The sequence below is a fragment of the Scyliorhinus torazame genome, chromosome 18 (assembly GCF_047496885.1).
Source record: "Scyliorhinus torazame isolate Kashiwa2021f chromosome 18, sScyTor2.1, whole genome shotgun sequence".
Taxonomy (NCBI): Eukaryota; Metazoa; Chordata; class Chondrichthyes; order Carcharhiniformes; family Scyliorhinidae; genus Scyliorhinus; species Scyliorhinus torazame.
The window spans coordinates 162746086-162765308 of record NC_092724.1 but is presented as its reverse complement, the minus strand read 5'-3'; the positions used below and the strand labels follow the sequence as shown (position 1 = coordinate 162765308).

Below are 19223 nucleotides of genomic sequence, written 5' to 3'. Positions count from 1 at the left end.
GTCAGTACTGAGGGCGTGCTGCACTGTCAGAGGGTCAGTACTGAGGGAGTGCCGCACTGTCAGAGGGTCAGTACTGAGGGAGTGCTGCACTGTGAGAGGGTCAGTACTGAGGGAGCGCCGCACTGTCAGAGGGTCAGTACTGAGGAAGTGCCGCACTGTCAGAGGGTCAGTACTGAGGGAGTGCCGCACTGTCAGAGGGTCAGTACTGAGGGAGTGCTGCACTGTCAGAGGGTCAGTACTGAGGGAGTGCCGCACTGTCATAGGGTCAGTACTGAGGGAGTGCCGCACTGTCAGAGGGTCAGTACTGAGGGAGTGCTGCACTGTCAGAGGGTCAGTACTGAGGGAGTGCTGCACTGTCAGAGGGTCAGTACTGAGGGAGTGCCGCACTGTCAGAGGGTCAGTATTGAGGGAGTGCGGCACTGTCAGAGGGTCAGCACTTAGGGAGTGCTGCACTGTCAGACGGTCAGTACTGAGGGAGTGCTGCACTGTCAGAGGGTCAGTACTGAGGGAGTGCTGCACTGTCAGAGGGTCAGTACCGAGGGAGCACCGCACTGTCAGAGGGTCATTACTGAGGGAGTGCTGCACTGTCAGAGGGTCAGTACTGAGGGAGTGCTGCACTGTCAGAGGGTCAGTACTGAGGGAGTGCCGCACTGTCAGAGGGTCAGTACTGAGGGAGTGCTGCACTGTCAGAGGGTCAGTACTGAGGGAGTGCTGCACTGTCAGAGGGTCAGTACTGAGGGAGTGCTGCACTGTCAGAGGGTCAGTATGGAGGAGTGCTGGATTATTTGAGTTGCTCCATTTCAAATCAGTTTTAAACCAAGTTGTCCTCTGCCCCGTCAAGTCAAGGGAAGTTTATGGCCTATCTCAACTTGAGCATGGGCATTCTCTTCAGTTTCCTGAGGCCAATATCTATCCTCAACCTGCACCTAAAACAGATGGTCTGTCCATGATCACATTACGGTTTGCAAGAGCTTGCAGCGCACTAATTGGCTGCTGCCGTTTGCTACATTACACAGAGGTGGCTCTTAAAAGGCAGTCCTGAGCTCATGAAAGATGCAACCATTTCATCCCACCGCCTTTCATGTTTTGTGGGTCTCTCGCTGGCCTTCTTTAACCAGGACTGTACACTGAGCTTTCAAAGCAGCCCGGACATTAGAATCACAATCGTGGTTCGTTATTAGAATGAGGGAGTGAAGATTAAATGCAAAGTAACTGGTTTCTTGCATATAAATGCACACCTTCTGTGACACCAGAGTAAGATTGGGTTAACCCCCCCCCCCCCCACTCGGCAATAAGCAACAGAACAAGAATTGCTGGCGTCTAGGCCAGACCGTGTTTGCTGCTGAGGGCAAGAATTGCTGGCGTCTAGGCCAGACCGTGTTTGCTGCTGAGGGCACAGGGACTGCTGCATCTGCACACTTTCTGAATAAATCCCAAATTTCAGTCCACAATCACACTGGATAAAAGCCATACATTCCCCTGTCTCCGACCCACTCTCCCAGTTTCTGTGGAACTCCCTTCACCTCTGCTGCTACCCATGGAACTGTCTCCCAGAGACAGTCAGTGAAGCCTTGTGCAGCATGCTCTCTGAGCCTGTACAGTCCTCTGGAACACTGGTTCCTTGCGCAGTTAACTGCCAGGCCTACCTGAGACATGTCAATCTCTGGTGCTCTGGGATCAGTCCAGTTTCTAACAGTTGGCAGAGTCGAGCGTGTGCTAAACTGCCTACATGTCCCCACATTACAATATTTCAAAAGTATTTCACTGGTTGTATATCTCTTGGGTTTGCCCTGAGTTCATGAATGGTGTGTTATGAATCCAAATCAGTCTCCCTTTCTGAGAAAAAAGCAATGATGGGATTCCATTTCCCTTCTCCGCGTATTTGGCTCGGAACACCCAGGAACTTGAGGTCGGCCTGTGGCTATTAGTGCAGGAGAGTAATTCTATTTTTTAAAAAAAGTATTTTTATTAAGAAAATGTTTTCACCCCCCACCCCCCCACACACACCCACGAAGAAAAACACCCGGAAAAACCCAAAACAAATCCACGACCCCCCCTCCCCCCTCTGAATCACAGAATAACACTGTGTAGAAGAGACCCTTCGGCCCATCCCGTTTGCATTGACGCATGAACAACGCCTGACCTGCCCACCTAATCCCATTGGCCCGCACTGGGCCCATAGCCCTGAATGTTATGTCGTGCCCAGCGCTCATCCAGGTACTTTTTAAAGGATGTGAGGCAACCGCCTCTACCACCCTCCTGGGCAGCGTGTTCCAGACCCTCACCACCCTCCTGGGCAGCGCGTTCCAGACCCTCACCACCCTCCCAGGCAGCGCATTCCAGACTCTCACCACCCTCCCAGGCAGCGCATTCCAGACCCTCACCACCCTCCTGGGCAGCGCGTTCCAGACCCTCACCACCCTCCTGGGCAGCACATTCCAGACCCTCATCACCCTCTGGGTACAAACACTTCTCCTCAAATCCCCCCTAAACCTCCCGCCCCTCACCTTGAACTTGTGCCCCCCTCGTAACTGACCCTACAACTCAGGGGAACAGCTGCTCCCTCTCCACCCTGTCCCTCAGAATCTTCTTCACCTCGATCAGGTTGCCCCTCAATCTCCTCTTCACCGGCCAAAACAACTCAAGCCTATCCAACCTCTCTTCATAACCCTCCTAACATCTGACGGTGACCAGCACCCTGAAATTGGAACTGAAAGGCTGCCATCTCGAGTAGAACCCTTCTGCTGACCCCCCCACCCCCCTCCCCCACCCCTCATGATGGATTTGACCTTTTCTCATTGCGAAAGGTCACAGCTGCAACGAAGCACTGAGCGGAACCGGAGTCCTCCACTCAGGCAGAACGCGCCTTCGGGCTATTCCTCCACCTTTGCCCCCATCTGCAGCTCCGGCGAGTCCAAAACCCCAAAGGTAGCCACCAAAGGAAGGCCAAGGCTCCAATTCAATCCCAAGAAACCCTGACACGGTGCTGAAGAAGCTCACACGTTTAGGACAAGACCAGAATAAGCGTACGATTCGCCGGACCCCGTGAACACCACTCGCACCTATCCTCTACTTCCAGAAAAATAACCACTCATCCGTGCCCTGGTCAGATGTGCCCAACGCAACCCCTTGAACTGAATCACGCTGAGCCCAGCACACGAGGCGGTGGAGTTCACCCTGAGCAGCTCCTCACCCCACACCTCCCCCCCCGCCCCCACTCAAAACCCTGACCCACCTCCCTCTCCCACTTCCCTTTACCTTCACCCAATAGAGCTTGCTACATCACCACAAGCCAACAGTAAATATCCGACTGATCCCTTCCCCAGCTCAAACACTGAAGAACCCTATCCACCAATGAGGACGAGGCCGCCAAGGGGCAGGAAGGAATCTCCTTGCACAAAAAGTTACATACCTGATAATACCGAAACAGATTAGTTCTTGGAAGCTGGGGTTTACCCAACCACTTCTCAAAACCAGCAAACTTCCCTTCTACAAACATGTTATTTGCAGCAGTGGTTAGCACTGCTGCCTCACAGCGCCAGGGACCCGGGTTAGCACTGATGCCTCACAGTGCCAGGGACCCGGGTTAGCACTGCTGTCTCACAGTGCCAGGGACCCGGGTTAGCACTGCTGTCTCACAGTGCCAGGGACCCGGGTTAGCACTGCTGTCTCACAGTGCCAGGGACCCGGGTTCACACTGCTGTCTCACAATGTCAGGAACTGGGTTAACACTGCTGCCTCACAGTGCCAGGGACCCGGGTTAGCACTGCTGTCTCACAGTGTCAGGGACTGGGTTAACACTGCTGCCTCACAGCGCCAGGGACTCTGGTTAGCACTGCTGTCTCACAGTGCCAGGGACCCGGGTTAGCACTGCTGTCTCACAGCGCCAGGGTCCCGGGTTAAACACTGCTGCCTCACCGCTCCAGGGACGCGGGTTAATACTGCTGCCTCACAGTGCCAGGGACCTGGGTCAGCACTGCTGCCTCACAGTGCCAGGGACCCGGGTTAACACTGCTGCCTCACAGTACCAGGGACCCGGGCTAACACTGCTGCCTCACAGCGCCAGGGACCCGGGTTAACACGGCTGTCTCACAGCGCCAGGGACCCGGGTTAACACTGCTGTCTCACAGCGCCAGGGACCCGGGTTGACACTGCTGCCTCACAGCGCCAGGGACCTGGGTCAGCACTGCTGCCTCACAGTGCCAGGGACCCGGGTTAACACTGCTGCCTCACAGTGCCAGGGACCCGGGCTAACACTGCTGCCTCACAGTGCCAGGGACCCGGGTTAACACGGCTGCCTCACAGCGCCAGGGACCCGGGTTAGCACTGCTGTCTCACAGCGCCAGGGACCCGGGTTAACACTGCTGTCTCACAGCGCCAGGGACCCGGGTTAGCACTGCTGTCTCACAGCGCCAGGGACCAGGGTTAGCACTGCTGTCTCACGGCGCCAGGGACCCGGGTTCAATTCCGGCCTCGGGTGACTGTGTGGTGTTTGCACGTTCTCCCCGTGTCTGCGTGGGTTTCCTCCGGGTGCTCCGGTTTCCTCTCACTGTTCAAAGATGTGCAGGTTAGGTGGATTGGCCGTGCTAAATTGCCGCTTAGTGTCCAAAGGTTAGGTGGGACTACAGGGTTTACAGGGATAGGGCCGGGGATTGGGCCTAGCTAAGGTGCTGTTTCGGAGGGTCGATGCAGACTCGATGGGCCAAATGGCCTCCTTCTGCACTGTAGGGATTCTATGATTCAGACTGTTTATCCAGTGAACAATTGTAGGAGCCAGGATTAGGCAGTAAAGTGTTGGCAGTGGAGAGCATCATCTGCATTAGTGAGCTCTGTACCTTCTACTCATTCCAGTCGAACCCTGTGCCCTGATACACGACCTGTTTTGTACTCTCCCTCCATCTCAGAACGGTTCCTATTGTCTATCCTATTGGGGTTTGACTGTAGCACAACAAATACGACTGCACCACCAGCCACTCAGTCAGACACCAGCCGGCCAACACTGTTGTGGGGTCAGTTTTACTGTGTCGGGGCTGTATTGTCGTCGGGAAACTAACATTTTAGATTTTAAAATGGCTTTCTGTTCGATCCTGCTTGTTTTTAATTAAAAGCAAACCTCTTTTATCTTGGCTCCAGCCTCTCTGGTATTATCCATGTAATTATTCTTTTCTATTTAAAAGCTACAGCCATTAAATTATGTTTGAACATAGTGGTGCTGCAGAAGAGGTCTCTGTGTGTTACATAATGCTTTTTAAGGAAATGTTACAGCACGTTACTGTGCTACACATAATCCTTGGGTGGATTACTCCATGGTGTGAATGCCACTGATGTGAACTTTCATACTGGAACACTAAATCCACTGGTGCTCCGATTACTTACTGCACACGTCAGACCCAGCGGGGTCTCAGCAGAATAGAAGTGGGGAAGACAAAAGGCGTCGACACTGACTTCACAACGTTAAAGAGTCGCCCACTGAGAGGTCACCAGAGATTTACAGGAAGGCCTGTTCCTCAGTGACGCAGTGGGCTAGCTCTGATCTTTCATCCTACAGATCTGAGCTCAAATCCACACAGGCTCATGTCGAATGAATTTCATAGAATTCTCAGCACAGAGACGACCATTTTGCTCCATTGTTCTTGTGTCAGCTCTTTGAGAGAGTTATTCACTTAGATCCACTCCCCCATCCCCACACTCTTTCCCCACAGCCCTGCAAATTCCTCCTCTTCTAGTGGTTATCCAATTAACTTTTGTGTCTTACTATTAAATTTACTTCCCCCATCCTTTCAGAGAGCAGATCCTAACTCCATGTGTAAAAGAAATTCTCCTGTTTTTTAAAAATTCATTTATGGGACGTGGACGACGCTGGTTAGACCAGCATTTATTGCCCATCCCTAGTTGCCCTTCAGAAGGTGGTGGTGAGCTGCTTTCTTGACTCCGCTGCAGTCCCTGAGGTGTAGGTACACCCACAGTGCTGTTAGAGAGGGAGTTCCAGGATGTTGCCCCAGCGACAGTGAAGGAACGGCCGATATATTTCCAAGTCAGGGTGGTGAGTGAGTTGGAGGGGAATCTCCAGGTGGTGGGGTTCCCAGGTATCTGCTGCCCTTGTCCTTCTAGTTGGTCGTGGTCGTGAGATTGGAAGGTGCTGCCTAATGAGCCTTGGTGAGTTACTGCAGTGTAACTTGTAGATGGTACACACGGCTGATACTGTGCGTCGGCAGTGGAGGGAGTGAATGTTTGTGGATGGGGTGCCAAACAAGCAGACTGCTTTGTCCTGGACGGTGTGAAGCTTCTTGAGTGAAGACTGATATCTGTGATGCTGGGGACCTCCGGAGGAGACTGAGATGGATCATCCACTCGGCACGTCTGGCTGAAGATCATTGCGATCACTTCAGCCTTGCCTTTTGCACAGATGTGCTGGGCTCCTCCATCATTGAGGACGGGGATATTTGTGGAGCCTCCTCCTCCAGCGAGTTGTTTAATTGTCCCCCACCATTCACGGCTGAATGTGGCAGGACTGCAGAGCTTAGATCTAATCTGTTGGTTATGAAATCACTTTTCTCTGTTAATAACTTCCTGCTGTGTTGTGGCCTCATTTTTCAGTCTGCCTGGTGTTGCTCCTGCCACGCTCTCCTGCAGTCTTCACTGAGCCCGGGTTGATGCCCGGGCTGGGGGGTAAGGGTAGACTGGGGGAAATGCCGGGCCAGGAGGTTGCAGATTGTGTTGATACAATTCTGCTGCTGCTGATGGCCCACAGCGCCTCCTGGCTGCCCAGTCTGGAGTTGCTGGATCTGTTTGAAGTCTATCCCATTTAGCACAGTGGTAGTGCCACACAACACGATGGAGGGTCCTCAATGTGAAGGACTGTGCAGTGGCCACTCATACCGATACTGTCAGGGACAGAAGCATCTGCAGCAGGCAGGTTGGTGAGGGTGAGGTAGAGTATGTTTTCCCCCCTTGTTGGTTTCATCACCACCTGCCACAGATCCAGTCCCCCAGCCCTGTCACCTCACCAGCCTCCGGACAGTATCCTCAGACTGTCCAGCAAACTCAGACACTCTGTTATTTGCCACACAGGTATCTCTGACAAATCCCCTTCATCCAATAACACAGAAAATATCATAGCTTGATGACTCTGGGAGTAACAAAAGCACCTTTTGGCTTTCACCCTGAGTGAGGTTAAGGTGATCTGACAAGAGACACAACACAGGCAGCACAGTAGCACGGTGGTTAGCACAATTGCTTCACAACTCCAGGGTCCCAGGTTCGATTCCGGCTTGGGTCACTGTCTCTGCGGAGTCTGCACATCCTCCCCGTGTGTGCGTGGGTTTCCTCCGGGTGCTCCGGTTTCCTCCCACAGTCAAAAGATGTGCAGGTTAGGTGGATTGGCCATGATTAATTGCCCTTAGTGTCCAAAATTGCCCTTAGTGTTGGGTGGGGTTACTAGGTTATGGGGATAGGGTGGAGGTGTTGACCTTGGGTAGGGTGCTCTTTCCAAGAGCTGGTGCAGTCTCGATGGGCCGAATGGCCTCCTGCACTGTAAATTCGATGATTCTAAATTCTATGATTTATGTTGGAATGTACAGCAGATTTATGCTGCTTGAATTAGGTCCTTCCTCTCAAAGCTTTTTCAGTGACTGTCATTTGGAAAAGGACACTGCGGAATCAGATTTCCACTGGCCTCAGGGTTTTTTATCTGTCTTATCAGCTCTCTCAGGAGATTAATCAGCACCTTCTGTTCAGGGAGTGTCTTAACCCGGGTGTACAAGGATCACTCATGGCATTGGACAGGCAAATGGACCAGCTTCGCGTCTCTGCTATGTCATCTGTATCAGTTACACTGGGAGATTGGATAAGATATGGGATGTGTGTGTTGAGAAACCTTTTCACTTTTGGTACCTGTTGCGTAATTGTTAAGCACTCCATGGTTAAATAAAGTACAGGTTAGATACATCTGTGCTTCCATTGACACTTCCCATCAAACACTCCCAGGACAGGCACAGCACGGGATTAGATACAGAGTAAAGCTCCCTCTACACTGTCCCCATCAAACACTCCCAGGACAGGCGCAGCACGGGATTAGATACAGAGTAAAGCTCCCTCTTCACTGTCCCCATCAAACACTCCCAGGACAGGCACAGCACGGGATTAGATACAGAGTAAAGCTCCCTCTACACTGTCCCCATCAAACACTCCCAGGAGAGGTACAGCACGGGGTTAGATACAGAGTAAAGCTCCCTCTGCACTGTCCCCATCAAACACTCCCAGGACAGGTACAGCATGGGGTTAGATACAGAGTAAAGCTCCCTCTACACTGTCCCCATCAAACACTCCCAGGACAGGTACAGCACGGGGTTAGATACAGAGTAAAGCTCCCTCTACACTGTCCCCATCAAACACTCCCAGGACAGGTACAACACGGGGTTAGATACAGAGTAAAGCTCCCTCTACACTGTCCTCATCTAACAAAGCAGGTGAAAATTGAACATTCATTTATTTTAACTGTGTACAAAGTTCTGTGTGAAGTAGCATCTCACTCCCAGTACAATCCTTGCCGGGAGAACTAGTCTGTCCAGGTCCTGCTTTGAGCCCCTTCTATATCTGTCCATAACCAGCCGCAGGCGGGTGGCCTCCACCCTCTATCTGGGAAGCTCCACGAGTCTCACAGGAACATCAATGATGGTTCCCCTGTGGTCCTCGTGGGGGTCATCACTCCCCTCCCCTCCCAAAGTCCGAAAGCCCCCTTTCAGCCACCAACGTCCTGGGCCACGATAGAGAAGGTGGGGGCCTTCTGCGCCGCTTTGACAGTGGCTGCGCTTTTGCCTGAGGCGGCTCAGGGTCGGGTGGCGTGTAGCGGTTCGCTGACCGCCATTTCCAGGCTGACCACCGAAGAGTGACTGTTGGGGCCTCGGTCCACGATATGCCGACTGTGGTAGTCGAGGTATTACGGTACCTGGTAATGCTGGAACACCATTGGTAGAAACTGGATGCTTCCTATTGGTCAAGATGTATGGTAGCTCCGCCTTGCTAGGCGGGGTATAAGAGCCCGTGCTGCCCCAGCAGCCCTCATTCTGTACCTGAGCTGCTGGGGGAAACATCTAGCTTATTAAAGCCTTCAGTTGGACTACAACCTCGCTTTAGTGGTCATTGATCGTGCATCACTGACCTCCACTGGAATGGATTTCTCTGCCTCCATGTCGGATCCAGAGTCATTCCTTCTGCTGGATCGGGGGATGTGACCCAGCCGGCTGCGACCCCGGGCTGAGGGGCAGTTCCTGATGCAGCGGAGTACAGTTTCTGCCGGTCGGTTGCCAAGGTTCCTGCTTGCTCAGGTGGTCTAAATACTTGTGGTGGACCTTCGCCTGAACAAAGACCTTTGAAGACACTGGATCAGGGCAGCACAGTGGCGCAGTGGGTTAGCAGTGCTGCCTCACGGCGCTGAGGTCCCAGGTTCGGTCCCGGCTCTGGGTCACTGTCCGTGTGGAGTTTGCACATTCTCCCCGTGTTTGCGTGGGTTTCGCCCCCACAACCCAAAGATGTGCAGGTCAGGTGAATTGGCCACGCTAAATTGCCCCTTAATTGGAAAAAATGAATTGGGTATTCTAAATTTAGAAAAAAAAAAGACACTGGATCTGTTCATTCAAGCACGGCACCTGGGAGCCACAACGCTCCTTCCCCACGATTGTGGGCATAGACAGCCTCCCCCCCAAAGTGAAATGTTAGCCCTGTGCCCTCAAGTCATGGTGTCGTTTCTGAACTTCCTGTTGTGCTTCTACTTTGCCGCGAGACTTGTAAATGTTGGACTCAGCCGGGTCCTAAGTCTGCGGCCCATCAAGAACTCCGCAGGGGCGATTCGCGTTGTCACATGGGGCGTTGTGTGACAATTAAAAAGGAACAGCGCCAGCCGCGTTTCCGTTGACCCTGTGGATTGCTTCTTCAACCTCTCTTGAAGATCTGGACTGCCCGTTACGCTGAACCATCGGAGAAGGGATGGTGTGGAGCAGTCCGAACATGCCGAATGCCATTCCTCTTCATAAAACTGGCAAATTCCTCGCTGATGAATGGCATCCCGTTATCCATCACCAGAACCTCCGGGATCCCATGGATGCTAAAAATGCCCCTGGCTTCTCTATCGTGGCCCAGGACGTTGTGACGGCCATTTTGCACATCTCCAGCCACTTCACGACCACAAGGACCATGAAACCCATCAACGGTCCGGCAAAATCTGGGCATCCCGGTCATTCCCACAGATGCAGTGAGGCCGTGGGCGGGGGTTCTTTCGCTCTTGGCACGTCGGCCAGCCACGCACCACCCTCCCGGTGTCCCCCATCCATGCCGGGCCACCAGACATAACTGCGGGCCAACACTTTCATTTAGGATGCACCTGGATGGCCGCTGTGAAGGTCCTGTAGCAGGGCTTCCTGCCCCTGTGAAGGGGTGACCACGAGAGCTCCCCGGAATATGATGCTGTCTTCTATACTGAGCTGAGCAGATCTCTGGGTGAATGAGCGGCGGGTTATGGAAAGAGCTTCCGCCTTCCCACCACTCAGCAGCGTGAGGCGAAGCTTCGTCAATTCAGGGTCCCGCCGTGTCCACGTGCACCTGAGCAGCCGTCACTGGGAAGATGTCCGTGAAATTGAGGGTCGCCACTGGTTGGGACGGGGCGCTCATGGCCAACGGCTGAGGGCATCGGCATGGGCAATTTGCGTTCCTGGGCAGCGCTGGACGGATTATTCATATGTTAGGAGCAGGAGCAACGCTGGATCCGAGCTGATGCACACGATGGAATTCCTTATCCTCCTTGAAAAGGCCGGGCAGCAACCTGCGGTCGGTTAAAATGACATCGCCCGGAAACGGACTGATGGAATTTCTTTATTCCAAATATTACTGCCGAACCTTCTTTCTCTGTCTGAGCGTAATGTCGCTCTGCATCCGTCAGAGTCCTCGAAGCAAACGCAATGGGTCGTTCCGTGCCGTTATCCTATCCATGGACCAGCAGCCCCACTATGCCATGGGGGGAAGCATCGCATGTCAATATTAGGGGTCTAGCCAGATCATAATGTGTAAGAAGCTGCATGGAAGGCAAACGTTTCTTAACAGCAACAAAGGCCCCAGCACCATTCCTGCTCCTCCCGCAATAGCACATGGAGCGGAGCCAACAGAGTGGCCAAATTGGCAATGAACTTTCCACAGTAATTGACCAGGACAAATCGACAGGAGCTCCATGTCATTCTTCGGCGTTGGAGCCCTTTTTATTGCGCGAACCTTATTCTCCACTGAGTGTAGCCCACCCTGTTACAGACATTGGTTACTGCTTTAATATGGAATACACACTTGCTCCTCTCCAGCCGGGCGCTAACATGGGAAACCACCGGAGCACTTCCGAAAGGTTACCAATATGTTCCTTTTCTGTAGATCCCGTAATGAACTCATCGTCCAAGTAGACAGGCACCTTCAGGAGGCGCTGCAAAATGTTCTCCGTTACCGGTTGAACGATCACTGGGTCTGATGAAACCCCAAACGGGAGGTGGGTGTTCTCAAACAACCCCCGATAAGTATTAATGGTGGCAAACTTCCTGGACTCTGGATCTAGCTCCACCTTCAGATACACATGGTTCATGTCCAGCTTCGTGAAGAAGCATCCTCCAGCCAATCTGGCGTATAAATCCTCTACTCGGAGCATCGGGTATGGGTACAGGCACGAGGCCCGATTCACAGTGAGTTTGAAATTTCCGCAAAAGCAGACAGTCTTGTCAGGCTTCATTGCTGGCACCACAGGTGCTGCCCACTCCGGAAACTGCATTCCTGGTCAATGCTGGAAGGAATATTCATATGTCAGGTGTATGACCCCCAGATCCTGCAAGTGTTGAAGATCTGTGTCAACCTTCGTCAGCATAGCTTATGGTACAGGTCTCGTCCTGAAATATCGGGGCCGAGCATCAGGATCCACTTAGATTTGGGCTTTGGCCCACTTTATTCTACCCAGACCCTCCTGGAACACCTCGGAATATTTACCCAGCACGTCGTACAGGCTGCCGTTGTCAGTTGGAACAGAGGACTCGTAACCAGTCTCACCCCAACAAATTTGGTCCCGGTCCCTGCACCACAACCAACCGATGTGGAAGTGACTGCTGAGTGGATTCCGCCAATAGCTTCCTCTATGTGGCCGTATTGTTAATACCTCACACGAGACAATCCCACAACATCTCCGGACAGATGGCCTGAACTCGCAGTTTTCAACCAGACGTCTTAAGCGAGCCAAGTAGTCCGTGACTGATTCCCCGGGGGACCACACCGCCTGATTCCCCAGGGGACCACACCGCCCGATTCCCCGGGGGACCACACCGCCTGATTCCCCGGGGGACCACACCGCCTGATTCCCCGGGGGACCACACCGCCTGATTCCCCGGGGGACCACACCGCCTGATTCCCCGGGGGACCACACCGCCTGATTCCCCGGGGGACCACACCGCCTGATTCCCCGGGGGACCACACCGCCTGATTCCCCGGGGGACCACACCGCCTGATTCCCCGGGGGACCACACCGCCTGATTCCCCCAGGGGACCACACCGCCTGATTCCCCGGGGGACCACACCGCCTGATTCCCCGGGGGACCACACCGCCTGATTCCCCGGGGGACCACACCGCCTGATTCCCCGGGGGACCACACCGCCCGATTCCCCGGGGGACCAAACCGCCTGATTCCCCGGGGGACCACACCGCCCGAGTCCCCGGGGGACCACACCGCCTGATTCCCCGGGGGACCACACCGCCTGATTCCCCGGGGGACCACACCGCCTGATTCCCCGGGGGACCACACCGCCGTATTAAAACAATACCGTGACATAATTATGGAGGGCTTGGGGTCATTGTATTCCAAAACCATGGTGACCAACTCATCGAAGGATCTGGAGTCCGATGCGGCCGGATAAGTCAGACTCTTTATGATCCCAAACGTCTGGGCACCGGTTAGAGGAGGATCTTCGGAGGTCCTGCCCCGAAATCCCGTTTGCCTGGAACAAATACCTCATGCGCTCCGCGTACTGGTTCCAATTATCCAGGCCTGCGTCAAAGGCTTCCAATTTTCAGAATAACGGCATCTTAAGTCGTCACGACGTTCCATCCCAAACAGTAACTTCCGCCAGTCAGGCAGGTCTACGAGCGAGTCCGGAATTTCTTTTAATCCTTGTTGCCAGTTTAGTAATTTGAGGAAGCAGGTGAAAATTGATCATTAATTTATTTTAACTATGTAAATAGTTCTGCATAAAGCAGCATCTCGCTCCCAGTATGATCCTTGCTGTGAGCACAAGTCTGACCAGGCCCTTCTTTGGGACAGTTTTTATATCCGTACATCCGTGCAGCCCCCTGAGAATTCATCTGAAAAAGACAGCGGGCCTCTGCATTGGCACATTGAGCTCCTTATAGCCTGCATTGATGTAGTGCCTTACCGCTCCCAGAACCTCCCAAGAGGCTGGTTATAGGGCCTTGATCAAAGGGGCACACCCTCATACACTCATTCATCGGGCACAAAACTGAACCCCTTAAGGGAAAGGCGAAAGGTGGCGCAGATAAATCCAATATAATTCTATAATAATTGAATTTCTACAGCGTCGGGGGGAGGATGTCTACCCCCAATAAACCACCTCACCCATAGGCCCCATCAGGCGGGCAGGGGGCTTGTAACTGCTGATTGGTCCACTCCCGTCACCGGAAAATATTATCAAGAAGTCTAATTAATGTATATCACACCACAGCCCCGCCACTATATACCACACCATAACCCGTCCATGAAATATCACACCATAACCCGTCCACTATATATCACACCATAACCCGCCCACTATATATCACACCATAACCCGTCCACTATATATCACACCACAGCCCCGCCACTATATATCACACCATAACCCGTCCACAAAATATCACACCATAACCCGTCCACTATATATCACACCATAACCCGCCCACTATATATCACACCATAACCCCTCCACTATATATCACACCACAGCCCCGCCACTATATATCACACCATAACCCGTCCACGAAATATCACACCATAACCCGTCCACTATATATCACACCATAACCCGCCCACTATATATCACACCATAACCCCTCCACTATATATCACACCATAGCCCCTCCATTATATATCACTCCATACCCCTCCACTATATATCACACCACAGCCCCGTCACTATATATCACACCATAACCCGTCCACTATATATCACACCATAGCCCCTCCACTATATATCACCATAACCCCTCCACTATATATCACACCATAGCCCCTCCATTATATATCACACCATAACCCGTCCACTATATATCACACCATAACCCGTCCACTATATATCACACCATACCCGTCCACTATCTATCACACCATAGCCCCTCCATTACATATCACACCATAACCCGTCCACTATATATCACACCATAACCCGTCCACTATATATCACACCATAACCCGTCCACTATATATCACACCATACCCGTCCACTATCTATCACACCATAGCCCCTCCATTACATATCACACCATAACCCGTCCATTATATATCACACCATAACCCGTCCACTATATATCACACCATAACCCGTCCACTATATATCACACCATACCCGTCCACTATCTATCACACCATAGCCCCTCCATTACATATCACACCATAACCCGTCCACTATATATCACACCATAACCCGTCCACTATATATCACACCATAACCCGTCCACTATATATCACACCATACCCCTCCACTATATGTCACACCATAGCCCCTCCATTACATATCACAATATAACCCCTTCACTATATATCACACCATTACCCCTCCAATATATCACACCATAACCCCTTCACTGTATATCACACCATAACCCACTCCACTATACATCACACCATTACCCACTCAACTATATGTCACACCATTATATTCCACTATATATCACACCATAATCCACTCCACTATATATCACACCATTACCCACTCCACTATATATACCGTACCACTCCACTATACCCCTTTACCATATGAGTTCATCTTCAAATCTAATAGAAATATGGTTTTATTCACATGATAATTATTTCCAGAAGACCTGGTGTTAAACCAATGACATTCCATTGCTGCTGATGTGTTCTTCCCCTGAGTTCTCAGTGAATGATTAATTTTGCTTCTCACTCCAGGTCTGCCCTACGGATGGGAAGAAGCTTTCACAGCCGACGGCATTAAATATTTTATCAAGTAAGTTCTCCAGAGAATGTGTGTGGGCAAACTGCAAGAATTAGCTATGAATAGGTAACACTGTGGAATGCAGAGTGAGGGAATGCAGGGTGAGGGAATGCAGAGTGAGGCAATGAGGGAATGCAGGCTGAGGGAATGCAGAGTGAGGGAAAGCAGGGTGAGGGAATGCAGAGTGAGGGAATGAGGGAATGCAGGGTGAGGGAATGCAGAGTGAGGGAATGAGGGAATGCAGAGTGAGGGAATGCAGAGTGAGGGAATGAGGGAATGCAGGGTGAGGGAATGCAGAGTGAGGGAATGAGGGAATGCAGAGTGAGGGAATGCAGAGTGAGGGAATGCAGAGTGAGGGAATGAGGGAATGCTGGGTGAGGGAATGCAGGGTGAGGGAATGCAGGGTGAGGGAATGCAGGGTGAGAGAATGCAGGGTGAGGGAATGCAGAGTGAGAGAATGAGGGAATGCAGGGTGAGGGAATGCAGGGTGAGAGAATGAGGGAATGCAGGGTGAGGGAATGCAGAATGAGGGAATGAGGGAATGCAGGGTGAGGGAATGCAGGATGAGGGAATGCAGGGTGAGGGAATGCAGAGTGAGGGAATGAGGGAATGCAGGGTGAGGGAATGCAGGGTGAGAGAATGCAGAGTGAGGGAATGAGGGAATGCAGGGTGAGGGAATGCAGGGTGAGAGAATGCAGAGTGAGGGAATGCAGGGTGAGGGAATGAGGGAATGCAGAGTGAGGGAATGAGGGAATGCAGAGTGAGGGAATGCAGGGTGAGGGAATGCAGAGTGAGGGAATGCAGGACGAGGGAATGAGGGAATGCAGAGTGAGGGAATGCAGAGTGAGGGAATGCAGAGTGAGGGAATGCAGGGTGAGGGAACATAGGGTGAGGGAATGCAGGGTGAGGGAATGCAGAGTGAGGGAATGCAGAGTGAGGGAAAGCAGGGTGAGGGAATGCAGAGTGAGGGAACGCAGGGTGAGGGAATGCAGGGTGAGGGAATGCAGAGTGAGGGAAAGCAGGGTGAGGGAATGCAAAGTGAGGGAATGAGGGAATGCAGGGTGAGGGAATGCAGCGTGAGGGAATGCAGAGTGAGGGAATGCAGAGTGAGGGAATGCAGGGTGAGGGAATGCAGAGTGAGGGAATGCAGGGTGAGGGAATGCAGAGTGAGGGAAAGCAGGGCGAGGGAATGCAGGGTGAGGGAATGCAGGACGAGGGAATGCAGGACGAGGGAATGAGGGAATGCAGGGTGAGGGAATGCAGGCTGAGGGAATGCAGGGTGAGGGAATGCAGGATGAGGGAATGCAGAGTGAGGGAATGCAGGACGAGGGAATGAGGGAATGCAGGGTGAGGGAATGCAGAGTGAGGGAATGCAGAGTGAGGGAATGCAGGGTGAGGGAATGCAGGGTGAGGGAATGCAGGGTGAGGGAATGCAGAGTGAGGGAATGCAGAGTGAGGGAATGCAGAGTGAGGGAATGTAGAGTCCGGGAATGCAGAGTGAGGGAATGCAGAGTGAGGGAATGCAGAGTGAGGGAATGCAGAGTGAGGGAATGCAGAGTGAGGGAATGCAGAGTGAGGGAATGTAGAGTGAGGGAATGCAGAGTGAGGGAATGCAGAGTGAAGGAATGCAGAGTGAGGGAATGCAAAGTGAGGGAATGCAGGACGAGGTATCAAAGAATAATACAACACAGGTCAGGCCCTTCGGCCCTCCAAGCCTGCGCCAATCACGTGTCCCTGTCTAGACCAACCGCCTGGATCCTTCTATACCCGTCTGTTCATGTGCCTATCCAGATAAGTCTTAAAGGTCGCTAACGTATCTGCTTAACCACCTCACTTGGCCGTGCATTCCAGGCCACCACAAACTTCCCCCGCATATCTCCACTGAACCTTTCCCCCCTCACCTTGAACCTGTGCCCCCTTGTAATTGTCATTTCCACCCTGGGAAAAAGCCTCCAATTGTTCACCCTATCTACACCCCTCATAATTTTATAAACTTCTATCAGGTCGCCCCTCAGCCTTGAGAGTTTGAATATTCTTTGTGCTGTGCAGTAGACAGGTAAGAACTGAATTTACATTACAGCCTCGCCAAATTATGGCACACTCCAACTAGAATCTGCCAGCCACATGTTAATAATAATAATAATTGTTTATTGGTCACGAGTAGGCTTAAATGAAGTTACTGTGAAAAGCTCCTAGTCGCCACATTCCGGCACCTGTTCGGGGAGGCTGTTACGGGAATTGAACCCACGCTGCTGGCCTTGTTCTGCATGACAAGCCAGCTGATTAGCCCACTGTGCTAAACCAGCCCCAAATTACCCAAGGTTAGGTAATTCTTACATTGATACAGCACCTTTAACTGAGTAACTATCCCAAGATGCTTCATAATATCAAACAGCATTTGACACCAAGACACATAAGAAGATAATCGGACATTAAATTCATTTCCCACTCAATATAGTGATAGTGAAGTGATTGAAATTGGAGAATGCAAGATTGCAGAGTTGGAGGAGCGTAGAGATCTCGGGAGGCTGCAGAGAAGGAGGAGGCTGCGGGGATAGGGAAGGGGGTAGGCCCCTCAAGCTATTTAAACATGAGGAGAGAATTGACACATGGAGGTATTGCCAGATGGGGAGCAAGTGGAGACCAGTGAGCACCGAGTGTGATGGGACTTGTATGGTTTTTTTTAGAAAATATTTTATTGAGGCATTTATAATTTTAACAATTTTAAACATCAAATTTCAACAAGAGCGAAAACACAGCAATTTAACCAACAACCCCCCCCCCGGGCACAAAGCCCAGGCTTACACAAACAGTGCCACCTTCCCCAACCCGCCCCCCCCCTTGTTGGTTCTCCTCCCCTTACTCGCCTCTCCCATGGGTCGCCGCCTTATAGGAAGGATGTGGAAGCATTGGAAAGGGTGCAGAGGAGATTTACATGGATTCTGCCTGGTCTGGAGGGAAGATCTTATGAGGGAAGGCTGAGGGACTTGAGGCTGTTTTCGTTAGAGAGAAGAAGGTTCAGAGGTGACTTAATTGAGGCATACAAGATGATCAGAGGATTGGATAGGGTGGACAGTGAGAGCCTTTTTCCTCGGATGGTGATGTCTAGCACGAGGGGACGTAGCTTTAAATTGAGGGGAGATAGACATAGGACAGATGTCAGAGGTAGGTTCTTTACTCAGAGAGTAGTAAGGGTGTGGAATGCCCTGCCTGCAACAGTAGTGGACTCGCCAACACTAAGGGCATTCAAATGGTCATTGGATAGACATATGGACGATAAGGGAATAGTGTAGATGGGCTTTAGAGTGGTTTCACAGGTCGGCGCAGCATCGAGGGCCGAAGGGCCTGTACTGCGCTGTAATGTTCGATGTTCTATGGTTCACAGGACTTGTTGCAATGTTAACGGAAGGGTGACAAAGCTTTGGATGAGCTGAAGAAGCTCGGCCCCTGCTGCCTCCCAACCTGGCTCCAGACCTTGATTCTCAATCTGGTTCTGCCTTCAGACCAAACTCCTCGGGGGGAATTTTACCATTTTCCTGCAGAGCGTGGCAGCGGGCAGGCGAGGCGGCATCAGAACCACCCGCCCAGGCGGCAGCTTTCGCCACCGTATCGTCTGGGAGATAGAAACAACATTTGGAAGTGGCGAGTCCTATCACATCACACTGGCGGGATGGGCTCCAATGGTGTTGTCCCCGGTGCACAAGAGTTAAAATAGAATGCATGAAAAGTTGACAAACAAGGGGGTCAAAGGGAAACCGCATCATTTACTGGAAGGGGATGGATGAAGACTCCAGATACGCTGAGTAAAGGTTCAAGTGGGGCATTGGCTCGGGGGTGGGGTGGCGGGGGCGAGGTTGTTGAATTGAGGAACAGACTTCCTCTCGAGGCTGCTAGCCTTTTCCCTCTGGGTTGCTGACATCCTGCATGGCCTGGTGAACCGTATCGGCTGGAGAGAGTGATATGAAGACTGGCTTTTAAATATGGCG

At 52.0% G+C, this 19223-nt stretch overlaps 1 protein-coding gene across 4 annotated transcripts in view; it reads left to right on the top strand.

The window, feature by feature from the left end:
• The window catches only part of stxbp4 (syntaxin binding protein 4), a 346204-nt gene that overhangs the window by 285817 nt on the left and 41164 nt on the right, over positions 1–19223 (top strand). For all 4 annotated transcript variants that reach the window (XM_072483831.1, XM_072483829.1, XM_072483830.1 and 1 more), the window contains one exon: positions 15192–15249. In XM_072483831.1, the coding sequence (XP_072339932.1) occupies positions 15192–15249 (58 nt within the window). The remainder of the gene's footprint in view (positions 1–15191; positions 15250–19223) is intronic.